The sequence below is a fragment of the Bicyclus anynana genome, chromosome 21, assembly GCF_947172395.1.
Source record: "Bicyclus anynana chromosome 21, ilBicAnyn1.1, whole genome shotgun sequence".
NCBI lineage: Eukaryota > Metazoa > Arthropoda > Insecta > Lepidoptera > Nymphalidae > Bicyclus > Bicyclus anynana.
Window position 1 is genome coordinate 230594 of NC_069103.1, and position 11739 is coordinate 242332.

At 40.4% G+C, this 11739-nt stretch overlaps 2 protein-coding genes across 2 annotated transcripts in view; one reads left to right on the forward strand and one right to left on the reverse strand.

Annotated features, from left to right (window-relative positions):
* The window catches only part of LOC112047733 (uncharacterized), a 42463-nt gene extending 37132 nt beyond the window's left edge, over window positions 1–5331 (forward strand). The window contains exons 4-5 of the mRNA XM_052888168.1: window positions 4745–4921; window positions 5122–5331. Coding sequence (XP_052744128.1) covers window positions 4745–4921; window positions 5122–5217 — 273 coding nt within the window. The 3' untranslated portion in view covers window positions 5218–5331. The remainder of the gene's footprint in view (window positions 1–4744; window positions 4922–5121) is intronic.
* Window positions 5332–5483: 152 nt separating this feature from the next.
* On the reverse strand, window positions 5484–7959 carry LOC112047713 (pickpocket protein 11-like). The gene is made up of 4 exons (XM_024084930.2): window positions 7653–7959; window positions 7102–7279; window positions 6542–6648; window positions 5484–6239 (listed from the first exon to the last, which is right to left on the reverse strand). The coding sequence occupies exons 1-4, from the start codon at window positions 7828–7830 to the stop codon at window positions 6091–6093; spliced, it is 612 nt and encodes a 203-aa protein (XP_023940698.1). The 5' UTR covers window positions 7831–7959; the 3' UTR covers window positions 5484–6090.
* Between the last annotated feature and the right edge of the window lie 3780 nt (window positions 7960–11739).

Genomic DNA, 11739 nt, shown 5'->3' on the forward strand with positions numbered 1-11739 from the left:
ACTTTTAAAGATACATAAAGCCTCCATACATTAATTTCAATTTTACACAATGGTTAAGGCAGCGCATGCGAATAAGTCTGCTTAAGAGGATTTTCGGTCCGACTTGTATGACAAAAACTGTGTTAACTTGGTGAATATATATCATACTAATATGCACTCCCCGATAATGTAGCATTCTACTGGTGAAAGAATTTTTGAAATCGGACCAGTAGTTCCGAAGATTACCCCATTTAAAAAATATGACAAACTTACAAACTTTACCTCTTTATAATATTAGTATAGACTAGTATAGATTAGTATAGATGATAGCCCATTGGACGTCTGCCTTCGATTCGCAGGGCGCGGTTCGAACCTGGTCCGGGGCATGCATCTCCGACTTTTCAGTTGTGTGCATTTTAAGAAATTAAATATCAAATGTTTGAAACGGTGAAGGAAAAACATCGTGAGGAAACCTGCATACTATATATACATAATCGAGCGAAGGGCTGCACAACGCAACAGAGTAACATCGCAACGACGCACGAGCGCGCAATTACCGCATCGATAGATTGTTAGCGGTATCGTGTGCTAGTATTCATAAAACATTAAGGTCGCTAAACTCAACTCGGTAATAATCGTAAACGAAGACCATTTTAGTATCTTCAGGTTTTAATCTGTGCGATTTATCTATCATGAGTTATAATTTTTTTTCGACAATTGTCCAGAAACAAAAAATTAATAGCAAATAAATTGACACAGCATCAATTCTAACTCATGTTCATGTTTTATAAAAAATATTTAATGTTCCTTTCAGTTCTTTTATAAAAACTTAGCTAATGTCAAACGAATAAAACTTCTATTAGGTATTTTAATTATTAGGAGATTATAATTCGAGTTTTTTTTACCCAATATTATGTATCATCTTTGTAAGATGGGGTATTTTTGAGATTTGAATACTAAACGTGAAGTTTTAGAAATTGATACCTACCTCTCTTTTTAAATTAAAACTTGAAAACGAAAGCTGGAAAAGCGTTCCACATTTTCGCGCTGCAAAGCAGAAATGAGGAACTAAAACATTTAGTGTCAAAGAGATATCGTAAGGTCAAGCCCACTGCAGCGGTAAAACGGTGAAAGAGAAACTATATAGAAAAATCTTGAGCACAATCCAAAATAAATGTTGCAGATATCCATATAGCCAGGTAAAAGCAATGAAAGAAATTGAATCCGATTTAAACTGGTTTAATTATTCATACAATACAATTTGTAACCGCTTTTCATTTCAGTAACTCTTCTTCCTTTTGTTTTTCACAAGCCTTCTTATCCACCAATAATACCACATAACCAACTCCTTTTTGTCCTCCTCACCTTGTCTCTCAGAGTAAAGTTCACTATACCACAGATTAAAATAATTATTCTTTATATCACAACACTCAGCATTTTTATAATAATAGACAAAGACTTATTTAACAAAGGACATTTACATAGAGAGATTGTAGATAATATTTATACATGACTTCTAACATTCTAACACAGGCAACCTCCCGGCTGCTCCGTCGTTCGTAATTTACAGAGTTATCTACTCAATGCGGTTAGTCGGCGTGACTTGCGGTCTGCGCGCTGAGTGCCTCAGCTACGAGTACCAGCCCCACCGTACCACCCCGCGGAATGCACCCTCCCTCTGCAGCTGCAGCCTGAGGCATCATTAATGATATATTTTACTCAGCTCGAGTTGTCTTTTGTAGATCTTGATAGCGCAAAATACAAGATGTATTACGCCAGTCAGTCGCTCTTGAAGCGTCGTCTAGTAGGTAAACTTGATGATTTTTACTTTAATATATGAATGTTGTATTTGAAAATGCCCACAAACAAAATGACAATGATCATTTAAAGTTATTAACTGTGTTGTGGTGGTAATCATGGCTATCCATGAATAATGTTGGTTCTATGATAATCAAATAGGTATTCTTTTAATAGTATAATACTTATATTTTACGTCCCAGATTAACGATTGTAATCATCATTATCATCATCAGTTATTAAGCGTTGAACACAGACTTCTGTCAAGCAGCGTCAATTTTATGTTGGTTTTAAGTACTTCAATCTTGGTGTCTGTATTTGATTAGTTCCAATTTCCCTATTTTATCGAGATCTATAGTAACACTACGGAAAACGGATAAGATTGCATTGATGCATTCTCAGTGCGTTTCCTCAAACATTAGGTTGCTCATAGTACTGATGAGAGGTCAATTTTCGGAAGTTTATCAAATGCGGCAACACGAGGCGTTAGCATAATAGCTGTTGTCAGAATCAGATGCAGCAGATGTCCTCGCCACAGCGGGAGGTCACAGAGTGCCTCTCATTGTCCGCCACCAGTCTCACAGCGATGCGCGAGATTTAGTGCCTCCGCACTACGCTCAGAGGTCGACTTCAATTCTCAGATCATAATCGAGATCATATTGTTCCTAATGTACTCTTCATTACGATTTATCAAAGGTCTTCAAAATTGTGCAGCGATGCAATTCAGATTAGCACAATGCACTTTATCATTGTTGAGTTGTTGTTTTTACTTAATAGGGTCATGCACGTATTTATAGTGAGCACTATAAATACGTGCATGACATGACTTTATCAAGGCATTCCTAATATGTACAAAGAATATTTTTTTAAATAATAGTAGCCATAATTTTTATATTTTCCTCTCCAATTAGTTAGTAAAAACCGTATTAAGAGTGGGTACAAGCTTCGGTAGTTCAACGAGCGTTGGTCAAACTCATGACCTGTCCGGCCTCTTGACCGTGGATCTATTGAGGCTTTAGCATTTTTGTAATGTTAGGATAATATCATGTAGGTTCATGATGCGGCACACAAATAAATAAAATACAGAAAATACCACACTTAACGTTACAGGTCGCGGTGATTTGCCATCATCATGCGGACAACTTATTGAATTAAAGAAATAAGAACACGCAATTTGATTCTTAAATAAAACTACTGACATTTTCATATCTTCCTTGACAGGTTTGTGTTACTAAAACACGTACTAGATACTGTTACTAAAACACATTCTGTTGTCTGCTACTTTAATTTTGATTTCAATAACATTTCTACTTAGAGAAATTTTATATTCGTCAAAAACAATTTAATATCTATAGAACCTAACGATTGTGAAGGTAGGTATGTCACAGGCCGTTCACTAAATCGATATCTCCTCTGAAATACCAACACGTCCTGAACAAACACGCCACCAATAATATTAGTTGGATGGCGAACGGCTCAGATAAATTCTGAGCGGCTTATTGCCAATATTAGATTAGGTAATATGGAACGGCATCTTTTATATTTCCTTTTCCGGTATAGGTAGGTACCTTTACCTACCTATAGGTACCTACCACTGCCTGCGTGGCGATTCTACGTAATCGTGGGAAATACAAATACTTTACCCTCATAATAGTCTAGTGGATTATTTCAAGAACGCCAAAAAACTGAAAAATTCAACTTTCCTCAACTCCAGCTATAAACTACCTGCCAAAATCTTTCTGATCTTTTACTAATGACAGCTAGTTCCAGCTAGCTATAGTATCGCAGCCATTCATTGCGTCGTATGTACACGTATGTGCAACCATATAAATAAAATGTTTTGTATAATTAATGTACACACAAATAACGTCTGTTGTGTTTGTTTTGTGTCTGGATCCTTGAAAATGTTTTAATGTTTGACTACCTTGGTTAAGATTCACAATCAAACCCGGTAGATGACGATTTAGATTCTAGAAGTTTTATGACTAAAATATTTTTTGTTAGAGAAAAACTATATCTACAATAAATAACAATATTCTATAACTACATTAGGACAGTATAATAAAGTCTGTCTGATCAGCTATTACAGTAAACGTAGTAGTTAACCAGATTACAGACAAATTGGTGTATCTTACTATAAGTAGTCAGCGTTCTGTACATGCATGCACACCGCACGGCAGTCGCGCACGATGCGTCAGCTCGCACCATGCTGAAGAGGTTCGTCGTGCTGGTGCTCATACTGGCTCTACCGGTCAGCTGGGCGGCGCCGGTGAGACTCATTCATTGTTAGCCTATATTAAATCCTAATGCGAAAGGGAAAATGGAGCATAAACACACCACGCTGTCTCCAATGCGGCGGGCTTAGGGTGATATTGTTAAATTCCGTAAAGACCTCTAGCAGATGTAATGATAATGACCGGAACCAACGACTTAACGTGTTTTCCGAAGCACGGGAGTGTAATACCACCAACTTTCCTACTCCAGGCAGTATTTCTTCATTTCATCTGAACATTTCTTTGAAAAAGTATAACCCAGTATCTCATATCTTTAAGTGCAACCGGATCGATATGGATTTAAACCATTGTGATCCCAGATCGCAGGCTAACCGCTGGACTAACGACGCTACCGGTGAGACTATTCCTTATACACGTCAGTGACGTTTATTTCTATTCGATTACAATTAACATCATATATAGAGAGAGATCATGAGGTTAGACTTATAGTAATACGCTGTTCCTAAGCTATTTGACGGACTTGCAAGAACTTACTCATAATTATCAAATATTTGAATGTAAACCAAAACCGTGGTTTATCGTGATTTCCATTGCGCCACATAACGCCACAAACTCTTCATCTCTGGGTTCTATAAGGAAGAAATTCAGCTAAATTCGTGTCGTTATAGCTATATGTAGTCTTGGTGTTATAGCTAATAGCTAAAAATATCATAAAACATTTATGTTCCATTTAGCTGTCGGTAATTCAGCCGGATCACCCACCACTCGCCGCCGAGCTGAGCTCGCGGGTGGCGGCGCGAGCGTCCCGCCTGATGCAGGACAGCGGCGACCCGCGGCTGGGCTTCCCCAGCATGCAGGAGCTGGCCGCCATCAAGAAGGTCGCCGAGACCCTCATCATGCTCGGACAAGAGGTACTGCGATAGGTAAAGCAAACAAAGTAACAATCTTCTTACCTCGTCTTGTACAATGTTACACTAGCTAAATCTAAAATACACATTGACCTCATATAGGAGATCGATGAAAATATTATTATTTCTTTCTAGCCTTCAGTTTCCCTTCTCCAATTCAATGATACTCGTACATTATCAATAAAATATGTCATCAATTTCAGGTGATTCCCTCGATCATCGGCGAAATACCCATCGGTGTCATAGGCGCCAGCCCTTCGCCTGTAGAAGTACCAAATGATCCCGTTGGTAATAACTAATTATAATTGTTATCATATTACCATTATATTTAAAAAAATGTATATTAATAAACGGTGTAAGTTATATGGTTAAGGAAGCGACTTTCGTACAAAATAAAATATATGCAATAATCATTCAATTTATTTTTAAACAAATAACCTTCATAATATGTGTTTTAACTCAGTTTGACGACTTGAGGTTATACATGCTCGTAACCTGTAATGTTTGGTCATCCTTAACCTTCCATTGAACAACAAAACATAACCTAAGCAGTGTCGCTGACCGCAGCAAATGCCAAGGGTTATGCGCTGGCATTTACACATCTCCCCTTGGCACAGATCTCGCGCCGAAACCATCTGCATTGATCGCTAACTAATGGAGATCTATTATAACATTGATTATATAATTCCGTACGCGTTCGATAATAATCGTTAGCTAAGCAAATACTACCACTAATTGAAATGTCAAGCCATTCAGTAAATGTGTACAAAAAAATGTTCGATTTCATGACGTTTGTCCGTTTTTAGTGACATTTTATATTTGCTATCATCATAAACATAAGTTCAAATTCGAATAAGAATTCGAACAACCTTAATACGTAAGCTTAAATTAATAATCCATTTTGAAGTAGAGTAACCCACGTTTCGTTTTTTTTCTAAATTTTTGCTCTATGCAACCTAATGCAATTTGATAGCTAATAATCCCCACTATCGGGATTGTATTTGAAGTATGTGGAGATCCTTAGCGACACAAAGAAAGAAAGCATTTCACTGGGAAGTAAATGATTTAATGTCATGCATATCACGAAATCTATAAAATAATGCAAACAAAAATATGTTAAGAATTTATTAATTGTCAATGGCCTTTCCCATTTATCCATGAAACTTTTGTTCTTAAAGTGTATTCAATTTAGACAGTTTATTGTCCCGACGGCAGCGCCGCTTGTAATGGTGGCGCCACCTGATGGTGCAGAAGTAAACCAGCTCGTAGAAGGTGATCGCTGTGATGCCCATCACTAGCAGAGAAAGGTTGCCGAGGAATGCTGAAAGGATAAAAAAAAAACATTTATTAATCTCAAATAGAATTTTCATTTGTTCATATAACAGAACTTAGATGCTTCAGTGTCATGAGGTGGATTAGTTGTGATTTGTACCACAAATAGTAAGTGATAATAAAATTAAACTTAGGAATTTACGAAATTTCATCCCAATTTTTGGTATGTAATTTTATCCAATTGTATGAAAATTGTCACAGGAAGTTTATTTTAACTGTAGGAAAATATAAATACTGGTTACCTGAATTAAGTCTAAAATATTTATATTGATAGTAACAAACACATCCTACCAACGACTTCATAAAAGATCAGATTAGCTTCCACTTGGTATAGCGCCTGGTCTTCCCTTGAGAAATAGATTCTGAGGACGGTGCCGTTCACCAAAGACAGACCGTCACTGCAAGCAGAATAATACAAGTTGTAAACAAGTCATAAAATGAATAATTTGAAGTAGCCCTAAATAAAATAAAAAATAAATAAAAAGACTCTAAAAGCAAGGCCTGTATCATATTCTGTCTAACTTCTTCTTATTGAAAGTGTTCACAAGAACCCAATCATGTTACATCTGTTAAAGGGTTCTGAGGAACTGAGAATTCCGCAGACTATGATGATGGTACAGCACAAGCTCAGCATTAGCCAGACTTGGAAATTATTTGTTAAAGATAGTAAAACCTTTTTGTCAAGTAGCGAGCTGATGATTGTTCAAACGTCTCAACAGATCTTTACAAATTATAGCAAAGACCCACGATCTGGATCATGTGTGCTTTTAAACAGTAAGATTATTGACTGAGAAATTAGGATGTCATAAGCAGAGACGTTGAGGATTTCTTAAATTGGAAGAGTTGCTTACACAAACTTGTTGTGGAACGGCCTCTTGCCGAGTCCCCCGTACGGCACCGTCCACACGCGCGCCGCGTACCGCCGCAGCGCGCAGTTGGGCAGGCAGTGCAGGCACTCCACGGAGTCCGCCCGCTCCTCGCTCAGGCTCTCGTCTGCATCGTCTCCCGGGTAGAAGGACGCCAGCTTTTCTACAATTCACTCTTTATTTCCATATTCTGTTCCACTGTTATTTATTTTAACTTGAATATAAGTTAGGTCTTCTTTCTTCTTCATAAAATGCAAGATGAGAGGACTAAATTGTAGGCGGTTTGGCTCGTTGAGAATTAAGAAAATTCTCAGATGTGCAGGTTTTCTCACGATGTTTTCCCTTCACCGTTTGAGATATGAGATATTTAATGTCGTGATTTTTATTTAGAGCACTGATATCCCATTGTATATGACCTCTGTTTTGATTCGGAGGACGTAGTTTTGAATCCGATCCAGAGCAAGTGCTTCCAACTTTTCAGTACCTATTGTCAATTTTCAGAAATTAAATTGTATTATAAGCTATAGCAATAGTACCTCTATACTTGTCCAAGCACGCCATGTGCTCCAAGGAGCAGATGACGTCGTCGGCGCTGCGGTTGGCGACGGGCTTGGTGTGCGGCGTGCACTGGCACAGCGCCAGCACGGCGCGGCGCCGGCACTCGGCCACGCACTGCGCCCAGTAGTGGCGCGCCTCCCCCGCCGCGGCCGGCATGATGCACCCGCGCTGGGGCCACACGAGCGTGCTTTAGACCTCACGACTGAAGTAAAACTTCTTAAAAATAAAAAAAAACAAAGCGCCATCTGTGAACCTCAAACAGAACTGCATAGAAACATGTTCTTGAAGTGTACAAAGGGATTGTTTCAAAGTTCTTCAAGACCGCCATCTACTGGTACTTTGAAATAACAAACAGTGCTTCACTGTGTCTGTAGATGGCAGCACGCATCTTAAAAGTGTCACCAGAAAACGCTTTTCGTAACGCATACACCAACATACATCCCAAAAATTATAATTAAATAAAGCGTGCGTTACTTTAAAAATTATAATTTTTTACTTATATGAACTCCCCGAACTTTTTCACTGGTTGTCACTGACCCATGCGTCGGTGTAGAGGCGCAAGGCCTCGCTGACGCGCTGCACGTGCGCCCGCAGCGCCACGAACACCGACGCGTTGCGCTGCAGCGCGAACGTGCGCACCACGCCCGCCTTCATCAGCGGGTACTGCCGCCCGTCAAACAGAAGCATCTAGAAGTTATCATCATCAACATCATCAAGCAATCTGCAGGCATTTTTTAGGGATTTCCAAATACCACGATCGTGAGCCGCCTGCATTAATTCAGTCCCTGCTCACTCACTAGCTGAATCGACTCGATAATCATATGACATTCAAGGTAAACTTCTTACTTCTAGTTCCTCGCCGGAGCGTCGAACGTACGTGAAGTCGTCAGTATTCTCCTTGATGACCACTAGCAGACCAAAATCCTGCCCGACCGTGTTAATTCTGTACGGAGGATTCCAGTGGTCTTCCGCACTGTAAGAAATAAATACCAGGTTTGCAATTAATGAAATTTTACAAAATACTTAAACAATTCCTGGCAGAAAAATAAAGTAGATACCTCTTGCTGGACTAATTCTTTCACAGCCCTTGCTGGACTAGTTCTTTCAAAGCTTTTGCTGTTCTTTCACAAAAAACAAATATCTAGAACAAACAGGTACAAACAGGATACCTGTATCTGATATTGAAGACGCAGCAGTAGCCCACGTCCGTGATGCGAGACGCGAAGAGCCTCTCGCAACGCACTCGGCGGCCGCTCCACACGCAGCGCTGCAGCATGGACTCGCACCGGGGGGCCAACTGAAACATATCATTACAGCATGCTATTTGCTAACGTCTAAATTGAAAAGAACAATGACTTAATGGCCAACACATGGTGGCTCTGAATCCAAGTAGCCTACGATTAATACCAGCTGAAAGCGATGAAACAACAACAACCCTAAACAGTCTAACCTTCACTAAAGCAGCGCAGTCTCTCCTATAAAACGGTAAAGCCTGTCGTTGCAGTGGGCCATTCAATTAGGCTGATAATTATGATGATTTGGGACAGCATTGTTCGGATGAAAAAAAACAATCAAAAGTATTTAAAATTAACTTCTGGTTCGCCCTTAGATGCAAAGAGTCGAATTTTGCAGGTATAATATCCAGCTGATATGTTTCTGTGAACTGCGCACGCGCAGCCTTGCGCCTCGTGTTTAGAGCGGAGTGCATGCTCTATACCTTGTAAATAATATTGGTGACGTTGTCCTCCCGAGCTACGCGCGCCAGGTACTGCGTGAAGTTGGCGTCGAAGGGCACGTGCGTGGTGGTGAACAGGCCGCTGAACGACATCAGGTTCTTCTTCAGCTGAGCCATCGAGTACGAGCTGTTCCTCTCCAGAGAGTGACTGCGGAAGCAACAGTAGGAATTGAGTTAATTGATTAAGAGCAAATGTGTGCACAGTAAGATTGCTATTCTAGAATTTAAACTATCGTAAGTGTAATTCATATTAATTAGTAAGTTTGCTAGTATAATTATTACAGGCGCTGTTTGATTTTCTTAGTTTATTCAACAAATAGATTTTAATTGCTACAGCTATGTACCTAATGATTCCATTAAGTGATTTCTGCTAAGAAGCATTGCTGTGCACCGGTCTGAGGGGCGTAGTTGCTGTGTGACTACAGGCACATGATGCTTAACACATCCGCTTTCGGGTGCTTGTCACAATGGAGAACTTTGTAGGATTTGTTTCCTCCATACGTTACGAAGTTTTGCACTGATAATAATAGGATGTTCAGTTACAATCAGATGGAAAAACTACTTGCTCCATCAATTATTTCAAAACAATTTACAACTGATATAAGCCATATCAATTCTAATTTCTAATTTCTTGCTAATTCTGTGGTGAAGTATATGTGTTTTTTTTATTTAGGCTTAGTTTACAAGTACTTTTGAAACGTAAAGTTATGTCATGATTTAATGGTGGTAAGTAAAGTCGAAAACTTAAAATTAAAGCTAGGAACGTTCCAAAGCGCCTTAGTCCTCATTCCGTGGCACTAGTATACGTGTACAACAATTCACACAGTTCATTATTTTTAATAGAAAACTCAAAACTTGAGCATGTCTACTAGCCCTAGCAAGATTACTTACATTAAGATATATTTTTAAGTTCTTACTCTCAATTTTCGTAAGTGACAACGACTGACACTGAGTGTTGTTAAATGTTTTGCCATAACGCTGCAGTTCAAGTTTATTTGTTGCATTATCTATATACAGAGTACTTAATAAATGGTAGTGGTAAGGAAAACTATGTTTATTTTGGGAAAAGCCTCACAACACTAGTTCGGGTTCATGATGATGGCGTGTACTGACAGGTGCGTGGCGTACGCGTGCAGGCTGGCGCTGCTGATGGTGTTGTAGCTGCACAGCGCCACGGCGGGGAAGTGCACCGCCTGCGCGCGCAGCGCCGCCGCCTGCTGCGCCACCGCCAGCGGCGCGCTGGCCGGCAGCCGCGCCAGCGCGCCGCGCAGCGCCGCCAGCGCGCCGCCCAGCGCCAGCAGCAGCAGCAGCGCGTAGCTCAGCCTGCGAACCTCTGTGCCACTGTGGTTTACCAGATCCGGCAGTGACACCCAACATCAGAGCAAGTAGCGCTGTCTGGGGACCGTCCACTGCCAGACATGAGCCTCTTGTATTAACTTGTAAACATCTTAATTTTGAGCCACAAGCATCCAGCGGCACCCTGCAATCCGCTGGATGTTATCGGTTTACCTTTTACGGAATCAACGGGTCGCCATTCTAGCACCTTGGGACCCCAACGTCCATCGATTTTTCGAACAATGTGCCCTGCCCATTGCCACGTATGACGAAGCGCTTCGTTTCTCGATCAGACAGATATACTTTGAGCATAGCTCGCTCCGTAGCATTTATATGAATTTATTGTATTTTTTTCAAAGTCAAGCTTAGTATGAATGATTTGATTTTGATGTGGGTAATGAAAATAATGATGAAACACTAGCGGACGCCCGCGACTTCGTCCGCGTGATATTTAGTTTTTCACAAATCCCTCGAAAACTATGGTTTTTTCCAGGATGAAAAGTAGTTATACGTTAATCCTGAGTAAAATTTATTTCCATTCCAAATTTCAGCTAAATTGGTTCAGTGGTTACGTCGTTAAAGAGTAGCAAACATCCAAATAAACATCCATACAAACATCTAGTAAACACCCACTTGTACCGTATCGTATGTAAACACCCATACAAACTTTCGCGTTTATAATATTTTCAACAAGAAAACAGTATTTTCAGCATCTAGTGCTTATTTGTTTTTTTGAGCATCGAAGGCTAAACACAAACCTGACAAGCTTGGATTTCCTCTTATCGACGACGCACCCAGCCACGGCGCAGCGGCCCAGGTACTCCAGCATGGAGTCACGGAAGCTGCCCCTCAAGCGCCGCTCCAAGCGCGTCAGCACCTCCACTCGGAACTGCGACGGCCGCACCACGTCCAGGGGACGCTTCGCCACCTTCCCGTACCATTGATCCGGGTCCACCGTACGCATGGTGCGATGTGGAAACATGTAGGGAAACTTC